This window comes from Sinocyclocheilus anshuiensis, unplaced genomic scaffold (assembly GCF_001515605.1).
Source record: "Sinocyclocheilus anshuiensis isolate Anshui unplaced genomic scaffold, SAMN03320099.WGS_v1.1 scaffold1512, whole genome shotgun sequence".
Taxonomy (NCBI): domain Eukaryota; kingdom Metazoa; phylum Chordata; class Actinopteri; order Cypriniformes; family Cyprinidae; genus Sinocyclocheilus; species Sinocyclocheilus anshuiensis.
The window spans coordinates 188,307-207,953 of record NW_015557148.1 but is presented as its reverse complement, the minus strand read 5'-3'; the positions used below and the strand labels follow the sequence as shown (position 1 = coordinate 207,953).

The 19,647-nt window shown below is 36.6% G+C and overlaps 1 protein-coding gene across 2 annotated transcripts in view; it reads right to left on the bottom strand.

The window, feature by feature from the left end:
- Positions 1 to 3,091: 3,091 nt before the first annotated feature.
- The window catches only part of LOC107678134 (MAGUK p55 subfamily member 6-like), an 18,877-nt gene continuing 2,321 nt past the window's right edge, over positions 3,092 to 19,647 (bottom strand). The window contains exons 2-13 of one of the 2 annotated variants that reach the window (XM_016473300.1): positions 17,527 to 17,605; positions 14,957 to 15,075; positions 13,294 to 13,446; positions 12,887 to 13,036; positions 11,619 to 11,846; positions 8,794 to 8,925; positions 8,584 to 8,680; positions 8,375 to 8,446; positions 6,618 to 6,779; positions 6,303 to 6,505; positions 4,098 to 4,226; positions 3,092 to 3,976 (exon numbers count right to left, since the gene is read on the bottom strand). In XM_016473300.1, the coding sequence (XP_016328786.1) occupies positions 3,800 to 3,976; positions 4,098 to 4,226; positions 6,303 to 6,505; positions 6,618 to 6,779; positions 8,375 to 8,446; positions 8,584 to 8,680; positions 8,794 to 8,925; positions 11,619 to 11,846; positions 12,887 to 13,036; positions 13,294 to 13,446; positions 14,957 to 15,073 (1,620 nt within the window). In that variant the 5' untranslated portion in view covers positions 15,074 to 15,075; positions 17,527 to 17,605 and the 3' untranslated portion in view covers positions 3,092 to 3,799. The remainder of the gene's footprint in view (positions 3,977 to 4,097; positions 4,227 to 6,302; positions 6,506 to 6,617; positions 6,780 to 8,374; positions 8,447 to 8,583; positions 8,681 to 8,793; positions 8,926 to 11,618; positions 11,847 to 12,886; positions 13,037 to 13,293; positions 13,447 to 14,956; positions 15,076 to 17,526; positions 17,606 to 19,647) is intronic. The other variant, XM_016473301.1, reaches the window with a different exon arrangement.

The following is a 19,647-nucleotide window of genomic DNA, read 5'->3' as shown; positions in this document are numbered from 1 at the left end:
CATGACATCATAGTAAAAACAGTAATAATTTGGAAAGTGTTTTTAAATATTTGTAATAAATTTGTCTTTTTTTATTTTTTAAAGCACTTCTGCAATCAAACCTTTTAAAGTGGACATATACTCTTGTGAAAATGCACAATAAATTGTTTACATCATATTTTGTCCAGTTTTGTAATTTCCTGAACCCACTTTCCTGCCATCTAAACTAAAGGAGAACAATCATATGCACACCAGAAAATAGAAAGAATCTCAAGTAAAGTGATCCAAAATTAAGATTAATTTATTAGACAGCCGTTTAATTTCAGAAAATACAACTCTCTGTATCACAAAATATAGAATTTTCAAGTGAATAAGTAAGCTGGATAAAAATCTGAGTTACAAAGCCTTGAAAAAGACACTGGAGCAAGTCCCCAGGGACAGAGGTACATCACAATACAGCTAGATGACAGGTTATGAATCTGTGAGGCCAGGTAGCTTGTGATCAAGACACTTGGTCTATATTCCATTTGTGAATGTGATTTTGTGCCCGTGTAAAAGGCATTTAGCTGATTCGGTATACTAGCACATTACAAGCAACACAATGACTTAAGCTCATAATTCTGCAACGATAAAATTGAAACAATGATATTGGATCCACTTTATGTTATAGTACATGCACTTACTTGCATAAAGTACGGAGTAATATAAGGTAAATTGGACTTGAGTTAAGATTAGGTTTAGGGGCTGTTCACACAGAACAGGCTTTTGCTTTTAAAAAACTACAGGTGCCGCACAAATACATCCAAATGCAGAGGTGCAGCGCTGGTGAATGATGAATGGAATAATCAGCCAAGGTTGAGCATTTTCAACTTGACCAAAACAAGACACTGAAAAGTAGTGGGAAGCATTAACATAAAACGATTAAAAAGCAGTGCAGTAGAACACAAAAACGTATTCTGCATGAACCAACCCTTAAGCCCAAAGCATACTTCACTATACTGCTGAGTATAGTATGTTTGCAGTACTTTACACAGCTCCCGCATGGGCCTTTTTTGCACTAATTACTTTGTCCACAAGGTGGCAACACTGGCCTGGGACGTTGTTTCACAGTCCAAAAAGAAATGAATGACATGGAACAACAAATTACTGGAGAACAATAACCACCCGAGTTGACAAGCACTTGTGTGAGGCAGTTAAGAGACAGATGCAACTAATTTAAAGTGCCCCTATTATGCCATTTTTAAGGTTGCTAATATTGCTTTATGAGCCTCCTAAAACATGTTTACATACATGTTTACAACAAAAACACGTTCGTTTTCTAAAAAAATGTATTTAATTTTACCTAATTTCTAAATGATTCGTAAACGACTCGTGCGAAGCAGTTCAAAGAATCAGTCTCTCTAAACCCCTCCTTTCCGTGAGCCCTCACTGTTGTGATTGGTCAGTGGCGCAGTCCTTTGTGATTGGTCCAGAGCTGTAGAGATATTGGCTCTTGATTGGTCTACCGCGTACAGCGCGTGTCGGAAACTAAACGCTCATTGCCATGATGGAATGACAGCCCTGGAAACTTGTCAATACATAGAAAAGATGGTATCGATTGTACCTTACCAATTCGAGCCGGAGTCTGATGATGAAACTCGATTCGCAAGCACGACTGGAGCAGGACGTTTCTTAGTGGTAAGTGTCAAGTGTTAACAAATTTGTGGTAATTATAAGATGTGATAAAACAAATTTACTCTCACAGCGTAGGATACAGCGTCTTCTCGACATGATGTTAACCACATGGAAATTATACTGTTTGTGGGCAGGCAAGTTGGCGACGTAGAACGTGGGCAGACATTATGCAAATGTGTTACTTCGTGACGTAGAGCCGTAACAGAATAAGATTCGAATTCCTTGACGACTCGTTTAGGCGATTGCGAGCAGACTCTTTAGTTTTAACAGACAATAACTTTATTTATCATGCACTGTCGGCTTCACAACTTTGCAGATGGTTTATGTTCATATACAGCTACATGATGACACTGCATGAAAGGTAATATTCGAAAAGGCAGAATAGGGGCACTTTAAGAGTATAAAGACATTTTTATCAGAATTGGCGCAGACACTGGACAAGAAAGAAACTTTCTAGTGCGCCTGACAATATTCAAATGGATGATATTTGAAAGGCTGTGTTCAGCTGCATGCATAAGCTAAGCATTCGTGTCAAAACTAAAGTATAGATTTTTACAGGTTCACTAGGGTATGTGTAGTGCGTGTGATGTAAATTTCGTCATCAGCATAGTACGTGGGTACGATACGCTAGCCAGATTTTTCAAACCATGCATACTCTGTCGAAGTATAGGTCTCTGCAGGACAGTAATGGGTTACCAGATTGGTGGGCGAGGCCAAAACGAGGGGTGTTTTCAACCGTGTTACCTGATTGGCTCACATTACAGTAACTCTTGTGTTTAGGGGTGGGGTCAGGTAAGGGGCATCATTTTCACTGCATTATTTAGAAACACCCACCAATTTGAAAATGTTGTTCACTTTTGCTCTGCAGAGACCACATAAAAACTCTCAGTGCGTCTGAAATCATCTGAAATTTGAACTGGAATTTACTTTGCAACCATTAAAAAATTTGGACGTAATACTATTGTTTGCGTACTGTTTTTTGCATACTATGTAGTAGGGGAAGTATTCGATTTTGGGCACAGCATCTGTCAGATAAACTTTTTCACACTAATTAGTTTGTCCACAAGGTGCACATTTGTTCTGCACATAGTCTCAGTAGGGGGGTAAAAATAAAAAGCAAATGGGATGAAGCAGAATTTCACACCTGTTAAAGGGATAGTTTACCCAAAAGTTAAAATTCTGTCATAATTTACTCAACCTCACATTGTTCCAAACTGGAATGAATTTCTTATTCTTCTGCTGAACTCAAAAGATGATATTTTGAAGAATGTGGGTAACCAAATGGTTTCTGGTCCCCTCTGACTTTCATAGTATTTTTCCATACTATGGAAGTCAAAGGGGACCAACAACTGTTTGGTTACCCACATTCTTTAAAATATCTTTTTATGTTTAACAAAAGAAAGAAATTCATACAGGTTTGGAACAACGCAAGGGTGAGTAAATGACAATTTTTTTGGTGAACTACCCCTTTAAGCATTTGCATCAAAACTGAAGTATACTCTGGGCTTTAAGGTTAGGTTCAGGATTAGTACCTAGTTATTATAGTACGTACAAAACAGGACTGTAAAATAAAGTGCTATTGTGATACTTATAAAAGTCAAATTTGGCTTACTCCTAGCATTCCTTGAATTTAACTCAAATGAAATCAGAGGAAAACAGGATGACACTTACGAAGATCTTATTGAGTCAGAAGCTGGATAATCTAAAGCTGCTTAAATAATTTGGCATACTGTAGTGACTGAACTGTATGACAGCACGTTTCAGAAAGATGAAGAGATGCGAGATGAATCCTGCACTGTAAACCAACATTTGTCACACTAAAATTACAGTAAGAAAAGAGTCCCCTGCTTTAAATACTATAATGCAGCTTATTCTTATTTGGAATTTTTTTTTTTTAAATGACAAGCCATTCAAAAAAAAAAATCCTATTTGTTTTTTCCCTCCAACTATTTAAGTTTAGTCAGTAGAAAATAAAAAATGTAAATAAATAAGTACACTTCCCTTATGTCTGCCGTGACCGGATGGCTAGTGTACATTTGCATAGTGACTGGTGGGTCCGTTGAATGTGAACTTGTGTTCTGTGCCGCTGACCTATCATTGTGCCACCGATGATGATGATGATGGGGTGTCTGGACCTCTGTACGTCTCAGTAAACCCAGTTCACAGGGACCCACTGTGGTTGTGTGGTCAGCTGCTCCACAGCTGCCTGCAGTTTCTCAAAGGCCTTGTCCAGATTGTCATTAACTATAGTCAGATCAAAGTAGTGATTGTATGCCCGCTTGATCCTGGCACTTTCGTCCACTGTTTTCTTTAGGTCCGTTTCCTAAAAAGACAAAAAGAAAAGTCATCACACTTAATCTCAGAGCCTATGGTAACTCTAATGTTTCTACATTATTGGGAAAAAAATTGAGAAAGTGAATTTGATAAACAGAAATTAGGCTGACCGTCAGTAGCTTGGTTGTGATCCCAGCATCCACCACAGCTTTGTGCATGGCCCGTAGTGTCTCGAGCTCTGGGGCAGCAATGAAAACCACGAATGGCATGAACTCTGATGTCTTCAGTACTTTTAGTGCCTGCAGAGCACATTTATCAAATAAAGTATTTTTGTTAGTGATAGGAGAAACTAAAGCTTTTTGAAGCTCTTAATTATCTAAACCAAACGATTCACTTTTTCGAAGCGCTCAATACATTATAACACTGATCCGAGACCATTTAAAAAACATTAGGCAATCATTCTTGAGTTCACCACCAGATCAACATCTAGTTGCGAACCCTCTGAATTTTGAAATGTTTCACCGTAAAGTCAAGTCTGGACTGCATTGATGACTACAGCACACAGGCACATTTACACAGACCATATATTCATCTTCACCCATACTTTCACATTTATAACATTGTAGTTACCTAATTACTACTTAGATTATCAGGTAAATCAGTGATTTTTTTTAGTGTTGGTGCTTAAATGGATGAATTAAGACAGGCACCTTCTCTGAGAAAAAGCTGACACTGTGCTGTGCTATTAGACCATGCATTTCTAAAGTAATCAACTTTTAGGGTGTAGCTCGGTTTGCTTGGTCCGGACCAAAAAAACAAAACAAAAACATTTAGTCCTGGTCCGCTTAGCATTCACATTGGCATTTTAATACTGAACCTAAAGGCATAGGGATACGTTCACAACCTGATTGGTCGGCTTTTATGACAGATTTCGCAACATACCGAACATCCAAAACAACGCTTTGTTTTGGGCTAAATGCATTCGTTGTATGTTCGTAGCCTCCATATGATGGTATTTTGACCAGCTGAGAACTCGTGAAGCGCTTATAAAATGTGTAAAGGAGTCACAACAGTGGCAGGAATCCCTCCGTCACACACACAGGTGAAGCTGCGAGGAGACGTGGTTCTGATGCCTGTACCGAGCTTTGATGGGCAATGTCGCGACTATATGAAAAACAGGTCTGCTTGAGCATTCTGTCCTTGTTAGGGTCGCATCGTGACATCATGTCCTGTTTTTGGTTTGTTTACATCTCTTTGGTCTGTGTTACGTTCATATTTCATTCAAACCGCACCAGAGTTCGGATGGCAGTGTTCAGAGACAGATCTTTTCCCATTTTCTTGCACAATAAGCATTGCATTTTTAAGATGCTGTATCATTTTTTATATAAATCTAAAAATGTGCAGTGTCAGGGGTCCTCAAGAACCAGAACTGTAGGGTTTCCCAAACGGAGAAAACTGCAGGGGGTTCGTGAGTTTATAAAAAGCTCAATAAATAATTTTTGGGGGAAAAAATACTTTGTATACTTTATTAACTTATTTACTATTAAGTCACTACAAAAGGAAAATGTACCATTTTGCAAATGCATATTACTGATCATACTGTGAATGATTCATCCATGTATGTTTTTTTTCCATTCATTTAGCCTACTTAAAGCAGCACTATGTAACTTTTTCTGTTCAAAATTTGCAAAATGTATATAATGAGCGAGTACATCATGAATTCATCTTCCAAACCGCGTTTTTGTCTTATTCCGAATCACTACGGTACACTTATAATAAGTACTTATATTTGGACTATTGTAGCCTGGTCGGGTCGTCACCGCTGCGGAGTAACACATACCTGCGTGAATCGCCATAGACATAAACTTAGAGAAGTAGCTCCGGTTGGAATGTTCTTCCGCGGGATGTGTGCAGTTCTGTTTATTAACCGCTAGAGCGCCAAAAGTTACATAGTGCTGCTTTAAACCCCGCCCCTTTCTTAAAATCAACTGCAAGCTCACATTCAGCTCTTATTTCATCCAATCAACAAACAATGGATAGAACCAAGTGCCTGTCTTACATTTTTTCCTTTTCCAGTAATAGGTTTCAGTTGGATGTACATCACAATATGGAAGAAAAGATCTGTCGCTACTTCAATTTCATTACGGCTTTATAATCTCAGGGATTCTTAAGTAAATATTTTATCTCAAAGGGGTTTCACTGACAAGTTTAGGAATCCCTGGACATGATTATGAAAACAGGTAGTTTAGCACATCCTCAACAACTATTAATATGTAAAGACTATGTTCTATTACAGATTTCAATATACAGTACAATACCAAAACCTAACTTGCTTAAACTTCTTGTTTTTGTCTGTCATTCACAAAAATACGCACCTGTGGGTTGATGTCCAGTATGCAAGTACGTCCTGTGTGAACCACTTCATGGATGGAGTCGATTTTGGTTCCGTACAGATTGCCGTCATATTCTCCATGCTCAAGGTAGCGACTTGCCTTGATGTCGTTCTCCATCTCCTCCCGGGACACAAAGCAGTACGACTGGCTGTCCTTTTCGTCATCACGTGGATGCCGAGAAGTGACTGAGAAACATATGAAATTCTGATGAGTGAGACTTTTTATTGGTAAAATGACAAATGTATTAATTATTAATGTAATAATTATTAACAATACCAATGTTGATTATAGACTCACAAGGTACATTAGTTCCATATCGCAGTGGGTTCAACACAATCAGGCGGTTCTTGAGGCTTCGGCGGCCCACTCCTTGTGCACCAATCAGCACAAGAGTTTTTCTCTGGAATGGAGGCATCTTTGCCACTTCCTCATAGATCTGTAATTCATGGCGATCAAATTCTATTAGAAAGAGAGAAGTTTTTAAAGTTAATAAAAAAAAAATACTTGCACTACCATTCAAAAGTTTGGGGTCAGTAAGTTTTTTTTTTTTTTTTGAATGATAAGATTTAAATTTTTTATGTTTTTGAAAGAAGTCTCTTATGTATGATGGCCGAGAGAGCTCAACACATGCAAATAGAAAAAACACCATTAAGCTCAAGGGCACCTCAGTCGTGGTATTGAAGGTGGGAGAGAGTGCCGTACATTCACTCCCCCCACCTACAATTCCTGCCGGACCTGAGACTTGAACTCGCAACCTTTGGGTTAAGAGTCCGACTCTCTAACCATTAGGCCACGACTTCCCCTGTCGTGGCCTAATGACATGGTGTCATGACATGTCGCCTTCTGACATGGTGTTGCTTTAAATGCATCCATGTCCCCTCTGAGCAACAATAAAAAGTCTGTGTAAATACATCTAAATGCCGCTTCAGATGTAGATGTGTGAGAAATGTTTTCTTGTCTTAGAATGATACAAAATGGAAGAGAGTGAAACGAACTGAACACAATCTTGCTGCTCAAACTGTGTATCACCATTTTAAATATTTATTTGCTCCTTTTCTATTTTGCATTTATACTTTAAATACTTAAGTATGCAAATGAAAAAAAAAACACCAGGAAATTAAGAAAACATCTTCATCAGTTTGACAACACATGTGCTGCAAACACTCACAACACAACCAAACACAGAAACGCGCTGTAAATACGCACAGACCACAATGGAATGTTTAACGGAACTGCAACAAGTGACGACCCTGTCTGAGACATGTTTATCAATGTCTGCCCTGAAAGGTGAGATTTTTGTTTATTTTAACAATCCTAGCTGATCATATGATTCCTTAGCTTTCTGCATATCATTAGCCTAAATAAGCTGACGAAATACACAATTACTGTAACTGTGAAGTGTTATGTAATCTGGCTAGCTAAATTTCACAACTTCCCCTATGAAAATTAACCATGGTTTTACTTTAAAAAAAAAAACAAACAAAAAATTATAGTTAAACCATGCGAGTATTTGCAGCGTGTTTCTGTATTTGGTTGTGTTGTGAGTATTTGCCACACACATGTTGTCAAACTGATGAAGATGTTCTCTTAATTTGCTGGTGCTTTTTCTATTTGCACAGGTTTTCTTAAGTTGCAGCGCGTTGAGCTCTCTCAGCCTCCGTACTTCTGCTCACCAAGGCTGCATTTATTTGATCAAAAGTATTACTATAACTTTTAATATATTTAAAAATTGTATTAATTCCTGTAATGGCGAAGCTGAATTTGTTACGTGTGTTACATGACCCTTCAAAAAATGTTGATTTGGTGCTCAAGAAACATTTCTTATTAAGCAGCACAACTCTGAATATAATATTTCTGCGGAACCCTTTATGCATTATTTCCAGGATTGTTTGAAGAATAGAAAGTTCAAAAGAACAGTATTTATTTGAAATAGTAAATACATTTAGTGTTACAAAAGATTTTGATCAATTTAACCTAAACTTGCCAAAAAAAAGAATGACACCAAACTTTTGAAAGATTAAACATTAATAACAAAGAACCCCTGCAAATCTAACCTGCATTTTTCGCTGTCAAGTACATCATTTTCTTTTTCTTCTTTTTTCCAGTTAATGTCCCGCAGAGGATTCCTAAAGCAAACCCACAGGTGGAACTTTATTGTTTACAGCATAAATGCAATAAGAAGGAACTTTGATATAACCTTAAAATAATTGAATCCATAACTAGACTTAAAATAAAAAAATAAACATTCCTTAAACCTCTGTACCTGATCCATCCAGGTCTCTCCTTACAAACGCCTTCCTCTTTTCCTCAAGAAACTGACTGGGGATCAAGCCAGTGCGGCCTCCGTTTATATTAGATGCCTAAACAACAACAACAACAGAAACTACATAGCTTCAATATGTCAAATATTTCAGCAATTAAAGAAATCAGACCAAAACAAAGATCTGAAAAAAAAAACTTATATGCTTCTCACTTGCCACCAGTTGGGGTCCTCCTTATTCACTATATGCAGAATTTCTCCTTTAGAGAAAGCCAAACCCGCCTCTTTACAAGGGATCAGATTATCAGTGTCAGGATTGTAGGTGAAATGTGGCTTCAGATACACCTAAAGGGCAAAGAAAGTGTTGTTACTCCTGTTTATTAACATCCGATTCATTTTAAGCTGCTAATTGTAGCGTAAAAAGGCAATCGTGTCACAGCTCACAGACCAAAGAAATTATCTGTTGACTTTGACATATTATGCAAATGATGATAAAGCTGGTAAGGTGTTTTACATAAACCATCTAACAAAAAACAAAAGAAAACCATTAGGACTAAAATGCTTACATGTTAAAATTGATTAACATCTGCATTCAGTATTGCTAGGGGCTAATTCCTCTTTCACATTGTCAATGTCTGTCTATAGAACACTGCAGCTTGGGAAATAAATGAATAGTAACAGATAGCCTATGTTAGTGTGTGTTGTAAATGAGCTTCATAGAGAAGAACAACAGTATGTTTTCACATTAAATATTTATGGATCCTGGTGGATCTTTATCAGTGATGATTTCCCAACAGTAAACACACAGCGGTCATTCACTGCACATAACCAATTCACCGACTAAAGGTCAGGTCTAAAAAAGACAGAAGTTTAGGGTTGGCACAAGGAATGGATGCCTGTAAACCCTCGCCCCCAGTGTTTGCTCTTGTGCAAGGTTTTTAAACAGTATTTATTCAAGGAAAGTAGGTAAAGGACATACTTGCTTAGAAGTATGCTCTCAGAGAGTGGGAAAATGGTAACAGGGTTGATGTGCAGCAGCACTGTTTGAGGACCTAAACGTGTTTGGATCAGGATTTGAACCAGTTGTATTCATGTGGACCTGTGAAACCTGCTTAAAGGGTTAGTTCACCCAAAAAATGAAAATTCTGTCATTAATTACTCACCCTCGTGTTGTTCGAAACCCGTAAGACCTTCGTTTATCTTCGGAACACAATTTAAGATATTTTTGATGAAATCTGAGGGCTCTCTGACCCTCCCATAGACAACAAAGTAACTACCACGTTCAAGGTCCAGAAAAGTACCAAGATGATCGACAAAGTAGTCCGTGTGACATCAGTGGTTCAACTGTAAAGTTACAAAGTTGAACCACTGATGTCACACGGACAACTTTATCGATCATCTTGGTACTTTTCTGGACCTTGAACGTGTTAGTTACCTTGCTGTCTATGGGAGGGTCAGAGAGCCCTCATATTTCATCTAAAATATCTTAAATTGTGTTCTGAAGATGAACGAAGGTCTTATGGGTTTCGAAACACCACGAGGGTGAGTAATTAATGACAGAATTTTCATTTTTGGGTGAACTAACCCTTTAACTTGTGCGGTTTTTGTACACCATATATGTTGTACATTATAGTCCTATATGTCCCGATTATGACTCATTGTGGTGCAAAACACTTTACTAACCCACAAGATGGTGCTAAAAAATAACAAACGAATGCGTGACATGACAAACACTATAATTAGAAAAAAATTAGAGAAAAAAAAAAAAAAAACTAAAGTAATTTGAGGATCTATTTCTTTCCAGGCCCAGATCTCCTTAGAGTAGAAACTAAGGGTGTGCATGCATTCAACTCCTCCCATCTGCCCTACTTAGCACAGGTCGTGTTATTAATAGGAATAACCATGCTCTGTTTCAGCCCGATGGCATTCTGAGTCACCCAGAGGACAGGTCTCTCCTTTTTCCTCCTCAAGGACTGTATGAACCCATAAGCCATCAGGAGGTTATACAGCACTAATAGCAGGACTATGGGACAAGATTGTTTTCTACTCTCAGCATCTGATTATTAGGAAAGATACTAGCAGTTCAGATTATTAGGATGATCTTCTTCATCAAATCCTTACCAATCCAATCCTCAAAAATAATTGTACTTTTGAAAATATATTATATAGTCATGTTCACTTATTTAGTGTCCAGTCATATCAGTAGCATTAAAGGGAAAATCAGATGCCCATTTTTCAAGTTGGTATGATTCTTTAGGGTCTTCATGAAATGTCTGCAACATACTTTGGTTAAAATTCCTCAATTGTTGTGTAAAACAAACAGCTCTGTTCACAGTGAGCCATTTTGGTGCATGTCTCTTTAAATGATAATGAGCTACTGCTCACCCCACCCCTCTCTACACTTGTCTTGTCTTAATGAATATATCCGTATATGGCTCGTAGGTGGTCTTATTCAAATAGCTAGCTATCTACATAGAAACCAGCTGCAAATTGAAACCACTCGCTAAACTGGCTGCATGTTTTCTTTTCAGCTTTTCTGAGCTGGCAGAAATGCCAGAAACCTAAATAAATGCAAAAAAGTTTACATTTCATCTGATGTCCCCTTTAAATGCTCACTTTTCTAAGTTTCCTCTCTTTTACTGGACACATTTGATTGTGGAATAAATTAATCATGTCTGACTAAATAGATGACACTAGAGCATTTCAGTTACTGAAACCCGGTACCATACATCAAAAAGGACTGCACAAAACCAGCCGTGTAACAAATAAAAAGTGATTGAGTACACAAAATCTGAATTTGGATGAAAAACTCCTGTTTGGAGGTTAGACTGATTGATTTAACTGTTCACATACAAAATAATTAATTTAGGTATATTCAATTTGTATTTATTTATTACAAATAATCGAATAAAAATTAAACAAAAATTCTGTCATTAACCTGGTGTGAATATTTTTGGTCTGTAAAATGTTGATGAATATTTTAGATTTTGGTGTCATTTAATTTCACTGGGTTTGCTGTGAATCAGTGTTGTGCTGACCTGTGCTGGTGGAGGCGTGTCCCTGTAGCTGGGCAGGATTTTGAGTGTGATGCTTCCATTGCAGTCCCTTAGCATGTGCTGTAACGCCATGGGGTCTTTGCCCACCTCTCGGCCGTTCACCTCTCGGATGATATCACCTGCGTGCAGCATCCTCTGTCTGTCAATCATGCTTCCGTGCATAACACGCGCGATGACAAGGTCTCCGTCCTCCACCCGGAATGTTACACCCTAAAAGACACGACACCATGAATCTCAGAAATGCCAGCACAAATAGTCAGACATACTTTTTATAAAGGGATGATATTTGAAAAACTTTTTTTTCTGTTTTTACTTTATAGGGCATCTACATAGAAACCAATATAATATAATATATAATATAATATAATATACCAAAATGAATAAATGTTATTTTCAGTGGCCTTTAATATATGATACAATCTCTTTACATAAAAAATAATAAAATTTAGTGGCTTTTAATATAACAAATAATAATAATACAATATCCCATTAAATAATTAAAATTACATTTAAATACAATTACAATTTTAATCTAAAATAATTTAATTAAACATTTAAATTTTATTTAAATGTAATTTTAATTATTTAAGGAATACTGTAATATATATAATTTTAATTATTTAAGGGATACTGTATTATATTATCTATTATATATTTTATATAATGTAATATGTAAAAGCCACTGAAAATTACATTTATATATTGGATTATATTATCTAATTAAAAGTCACTGAAAATAACATTACTTTTTCATTCATTCATTTCATGTATAATGCGTTATATTATCAATTATATTAAAAGCCAGTGAAAATAAAATTTCTTTCTTTCAGTGACACTTTATATAAAATCATATATTAAAATATCTAAATATCCCTAAATGTTATTTTCAGTGGCTTTTAATATAATAATGAAATACGCAATAAATGAATAAATAAAGGTTGTTTTCAGTGGCCTTTTTAACCAGCACCCTGGTGAATTTCTGACCTTGGCAGAAACATAATGACATTTTATTTTACTAGGTGTTAAATCACTATAGAGCTGCTCGAGACTGGTTGGCCTTAGATCTTCGTTGTATATGAAGGTCTAATTTAACAATTAAGCCTAGATCTTGTTAATGCAGACAAACTTTCCAACGCAGACTAACCGCATGGATTTGAAACACAAGCTGTGAGTAGAGAGACTCTACAGAGCTAAAGATCTGACCGACTGTGGGATCTAATCCTGTGAGACTGAGAACATCTATCACTCACCAGAGGCTCTCCGGCATTCTTCTGGATGCTGATCATGCGAACCGTGTCAGCCGACATGAGGGATGAGCTGGTCATGCTGGTGGAATTGGTGCTGGTGGGAGGAGCTTCATATGACTTAGAGGCCACCTTGTCGTGAGCTTCTAACAGGGACTGAAAATACCAAGAGGATTCAATTCATGTTTAGAGAATAAACAACAAATTACCAAATGAATTATCTTCCTTTAAAAAAAAACACAAAAGCTCAACTCATTTGTCCAATTTCTCAAGTGTTTAGAGGTGATTTTGCTTCTTTACTACTAAGGCAGCAACCGGATGAATAAATAGTTATAAGCAAGCAGTCAACATAATGTCATGTAAGAGACAGACAGACAGACAGACAGACAGACACACACACACAGGTTTGGTACCTGGAAGTGGGGTTCCTTCAGGATCTTACAGAGTTCTGCTGCACTTTCATCCTGAGTGATCAGACTGCTCATATCAGACAGGATCTCACTCACTAGCTCCACGTTATTACTTTGCACCGCCTCCAGCTTAACATCCTCCAATCGCTCATGAGCCTGAGTGAGAATGGGCGGAGACAAAATAACTTGAGTATCTTGCCAAGAAACTGATTAATGGATTACATCTAGATTGATTACGTCTAGCATTAACAAATGCACTGCCAGGTACAGATGGAAGAGAGTTTTAACAAATGTTAAGAATAATCATTTGTTTTATTTAATCATTAAAAATTATAATTTAATCATGATATTTATTAAAAGTAACAGATTTTAACACTTTAAAAAAATTTTTTTTTTTTAACATGCTTTCTTATTTGTTATTTTTCCAAATGTTCTATGAATACATTTGATTGTTTTACCCTTGTCCTAATCAGACATTCAATCTTTAATTATAACAATACATAATAATAATAATAATAAACTATGATAAAGAATGAAATTAAAGAAACGTGTTAAAAAAATCATTTTTTTAAGACCCAGTTTTCACTTCCAGTGTCATTTGCATCACATTGAAAAATTTTGCCTCAAATGTTTTTTTCCAATTTAGTGTTCTTGTTCAGCAATCAGTCAGTGAAGTGCATGTTTGAAATGTATAAATAAATAAAAAATGTGAGAAGATGACTTGTGTATGGTTTCCAATCAAGCTGTAATGTTTTGTAAAATGTGTACTCAATCGTGTATTAGGACACATAAAACTCTAGAAATTAGAAATAATTTTTTATATTTTTTTTAATGTTTAAAATGTAAATTCTACCAAATTATACAAAAGGGAATATATAATTTGATATATGGTGGAAATTGCACTGTGGTGGGAATTTTTAAGATTTTTTTTTAAGACATTTTTTTTTTGAGAGAGAGAGAGAGAGAGAGAGATCCACATGAAGAAAGCCACTGTTAGACAACGTTAGTGAACAAATAAGTTACAATCAATTTCTCTCTCTCTCTGTCAGCTTGCTCCCTATCAGTGGTCGTGACAGCGGAATAAGCCGCACAACCGATTTGGCACATTTTACGCCGGATGCCCTTCCTGAAGTTAAAATGAATCAAACATATATAAAAAAATAATTATGGACTGAAAACCATGTCAGCACAGGATTATTCAGGGGAAATAGACCATACAAACTGGACATTAATGCAGATCAAACCATGTTAGTCATGCGTACTGTAAACTAACTCTTACTATAAAATCAACAGACAGAACAGTAACACGGACTACATGTTTCTCACAACAGCGTGTTAGCTCCTAATCAAACCAAGTGAAACTCAACCGGTATATCTCACAATCTGAACAATTTCACACAGCTATATTAAGAATAAGAAGAGGCCCCCTGTACATCACATTCTTATGACCTGTGACAAGGCAAACAACCCCTGGCCTCTCAAATGTGCACACATGTAAACAGGGTTTATACTGATATTAGGTGGCAAATATAAGCTCTCATATTAACTAATAATTTAAATGACTATTTAAAATCTAACAAATTTGAGTATTATGGCAATTGATTATTTGATGTCTCCTAATAGATATCAAACTAAGGAAGTTAAAAAATTAAGTATTAGTTTATACCTTAGTGAGGGAACAAACTATGGGACTCTCCATAATGCCACGGAGGAAGATGAGGTCGATGTCTTTGGCTCCTGTTGAAGGCGGCAGCTCCTTGAGGTTATCCAGCACCTGCTGCATGGCTGAGGGTCACACACAATTCACACACATCATTAAAATAAATAAAATAACCAAGATTGTAATTAAGGTGATTAAGATAAGGGAATTTATAGAATAAAGCATTCTGGCTAAACCAAAACACCAAACTGCAGATACTAAAATTATATATTTAAATGTACATGAACTGCATATCATAGGTCAACAAGCCCATGAGCGCTTAGACCCCTGATAATACATTTCAATCAAGTTGATTTTGGATCCGGTTTACAGTCAACACTACACTACCTACTGCTTTCCAGTAACAGAGAATGATAAAACAAATCCATGTGTATATTACTGCGTCAGAAAGCACTCAGACAATTATAAACAACTTGAGAGCTTCGAAAAGGGCATATTCATCACGAAGTGGTGTAATTTGCATAGAGCAAACAGTAACCATTTCCATGGTGAACAAACCCACACAGAGACCTCTCCCACAATAAGGCAACACAACACGGCCGAGAAAATGGTGTCAGCGGAAGCAGCTGAAAGAAAACACGGAGCTGAGGGTCATACATGCAGGTCATTAAGCCTCAGAGACAAGCCATTTCATCCGTGCTTTTCTGTAACCTCTCCATCTCCACACTGAGCTGCATGGGTCCCTCTTTATAGAGGCAAGCTTAGACACTGGTAAAGTTATGATGATATGGCTAGAAGGACTGAAGATGTCTTAGCAGTTTCTGACACATATTCAGAAGCAGCTGTTTGCATCTGCAGGCATGAAGTGAACTTGATCAAAATCGAATAAAAGTCCATTGCAGTTACTACTGTATGTAGCAATTGCTGCAACAAGGTTTTTTGTTTTTTTTTGCAAAAGTTTTGTTTTTTTTAGCATTGCCATGCAGCTGCTAGGGTGTTCTGGGTGGTAACTTACTGACCCAAGTCAAAATCCCAAATCTATCATTTGTGTGTATTTATTTATTTTTACTTTTGGCCTTTATTACACCGTATATGATGGAGGCAAAGAATAGTGGGAGATCCATTGTATTTTTAATTTCCATTAAAAGACAACCTCTGTTGATGTACTGTATAAATTAGGGGGGGGGAAATCATAATCAAAAGTATTTAATTAATATTGAGACTATGATTGTTTAACATGATCACTTAATGACTTTGGAATCATTGTGCATTTACTAAAGTTAAAACAAAAATTAAATAATAGATTTCCTTTAAATATAATACACTATTTCAATATAATATTTATTTCAATACAATAAATATAATAATTCAATAAATAATAACAACATCAAAATAAATAAACATCGTCTTCATTTCACTCTGCTCAGTATGACTCTGGTTTCTCCTTCAATGCAATTTGACCCTCTTTTACGATCTGCCAGGCAAAATCACAAGTCTGATTGATAGTTTAACTACTAGCACAGCTTTCCTCAACAATTATCATTCACATATGTCGAAAGAACATCGCAGGATGTGTTACCAAAGCAATGCTGCCTTATAAAGCTCTGCTAAATATCATCACCTGGTCACTTGTCTAAAGAAATAATTGTGACGCCATGCCACTGTCCCATCTCAGTGGATATCACAAATGTCATGCACCCAAGCAATCTATAAAGCTTCTCATAAACCTGTAAGAGGCTCTAAGGCAGATCCAAAGTCTGCAGGACACCAGCCCTCCAGGACTGAGTTTGGAGACCCCTGCTCCTATAATGGAGCCTATAATGTTTCAAGGTGCTTACCTGTGCCAGACTTGGCATTGGCAATGGTCACTATTCCTATATCGCAGAGCAAGCTCACGGGCTAAGACAAAATTTGTCTTCAATAGCAATGAGAACCATGCACCTGGGTACAGGAAGAAGCAGGTCCACATCAGAATGTTTACTCACTCCATCCCTCTGTGCTCGTTTTCCATTTTCATTGAAAACAGAATGAAAAAGTCAAACGGTTATGATAAAAACACAGAGAAATTTTTAACCATGCAGTGTCAGCCAAGTGCATGAGATTCATCCATTTAAATCTTGTGTCACTGAAACCTTTTAGAAGGCCCTTGAACTATGAATGAGGTGATTTCAAGAGAAAAGGACTTTACCCACAAACAAACCATCTTTACACACAACAGTGCATCCACATGATCAGAGACACACGATCAAAGATATTCTAAAAAGCAAAACCTGGATCTGTTTCTGTCGATTGCTGATTATAGCTTTAACAAACACCACAATCCTATGATATGTGCATTTATACAGAGAAGCACATACGATAGGTTTTGTGTAGAAACATGCAAAACTCTGAAAAAAGCTGTACTTTAGCAATGGCAAAAACATTTAATTCAGCATCTCTGGATATTATAATAGCACCCATTATCATTTGAGAAAATGTGGCATGAGTATTTTATTTTCATACACGTCAATCCAGCGCAGAAAGGATAATATTCTGACAACAGAATATAACACTACATGCTATATGTAATGACTCACCTGCAAAATTAATTTCAGTGCAGTTCACAGAACCTCTGCTCACCCTCTGCTCATCTGGAGCTCATGGAGACAGAAAAACCTGTGAGATGACAGATTTCCAACATTTTTAAAAACTGCCAAAGCCCATCTGTCAGTGGGCTTACATAAAACAATGCACCAAGACTATATTAACTGAGATTGGCATCTGATTAAAAAACTAATACTTGCATTTAATTACCACTGCATTATTGTGGGGAAATGAGCAGACAGCTAAATGCAAGCAAAAATAACAATCCCTTTATTAAAAACAAAACAAAAGAGCAGCTCACTTACAAATGACTCTGAAAGTAATAAAACACTTCCGCATGATCACAGAGAATGGTGTTTCCACTACACTTTTAACATGCGTTTAGGAAGAACACATATCTTTTAGGGAAGTAAAATCAAACTGAGATACACTACCATTCAAAAGTTATGGGTCAGTATATTAATAGAGCAAATTCATATAATTCAGCAGGGATGCATTCAATTGACAGTAAAAGTGACTAAAGAATGTTATTGTTACAAAAGATTTCTATTTTAAATAAATGCTGTAGGCTACTTCTGAACTTTCTATTCATCAAAGAATCCTGAAAAATAAATGCATCATGGTTTCCACAAAAAAATATTTAGCAGCACAACTGTTTTCGACATTGATAAATATTTCTTGAGCACCAAATCATCATATTAAAATGCTTTCTGAAACATCATGTGACACTGAAGACTGGAAAATTTAGCTTTGCCATCACAGAAATAATTTACATTTATAATAATATAGTGATAATTGCTGTTTTTACTGCAATTTCAATCAAATAAAAGCAGTAAAAAATGTACTAATTCATGTATTTTCAAGTCCAATACAATGCATATCCATTTCAAGGCTTAAGGAAGTAGAAAAATACTATGACTGTGGCGTAGGGTTGCAAAAAGGTGGAAAATTTCCAGTAAATTTTGGAAACATTCCAGGATTTTTTTTAGAATATTGCAGGGATTTTTGTAAAGTTTCCGGAAATTTACCAGAAATTTTCCCACCCCTTTGCAACCGTGAGAACCGTGTGACGGCAGGTGAATACAACAGATTAAGAATAAGCGTAGAAGTTTAATCTGATTGGGAGTCATTACGAGATCAAGACAGCGGCCTTCCTGTCTCACTTCACAGGGGGTAATTTTGTATGAAGCCACAAGAATCCAAAAGAAACTACAAAGTCACATATAATGTTTCAATCACTCCATCCAACACCATTATTAATTGGAAAAAGGCTAAAGTTTTTAGGAGTCTAATGTTGAAGCCCATCACTGTTGCACAACTCACAGTACACTGGTAATTTAAAGCGAGCAGGGTAATCACATGCTGCTGCGGCCAAAAGGCTGGGGGAAACGTAACTAGGCCAAGGTGTTTCAAAGTGGAGGAGCATGTAAGAGAAGCTTACATTCAACACAAAATAAATAAATAAATAACATGAAATGTTTGTTCAAACTGTTACGTTTTAAACTAACTGCAAACACCGCCATGCATTAACTAACAGAAGAGGTGGTGAATGACCCTTCTGACAGCCCAATCACGTAAAACCAAAGCTAGTTTTCAGTAAGGCAATGAAAAACTTTTTTTCCTGTAATACAATAAAATTACTGTAATATTATTCATAAATAAATATTACTGGGTGATTCACAACGAGTTTCAAACACTGTATTACAGAGCTTATTTATCTTATTTTTGGTTAAAGGGTTCGTTCACCCAAAAATGAAAATTAGGCTGCGTTTTACTCACCCCCGAGGCATCCTAGGTGTATATGACTTTCTTCTTTCAGACGAATCCAGTCGGAGTTATATTAAAAATTGTCTTTGATCTTTCAAGCTCTATCATTGCAGTCAGCGGGTGTTGCATTGCTTCAGTCCAAAAGTAGTGAAATAAAAAGCACCCATCCATAAAAAAAAGTGTCTCACACATCTCCAGGGGGTGAACAAAGGCCTCCTGTAGCGAATCGATGTTTTTGTAAGAAAAATATCCATACTCAAAATGTAATAATCACTTTAATCTAGCTTGCGCTCACTGTTGTAAACAGAAGCAGTTCCGGGGGAATGACGTATGAGGTCGGCTTTGCG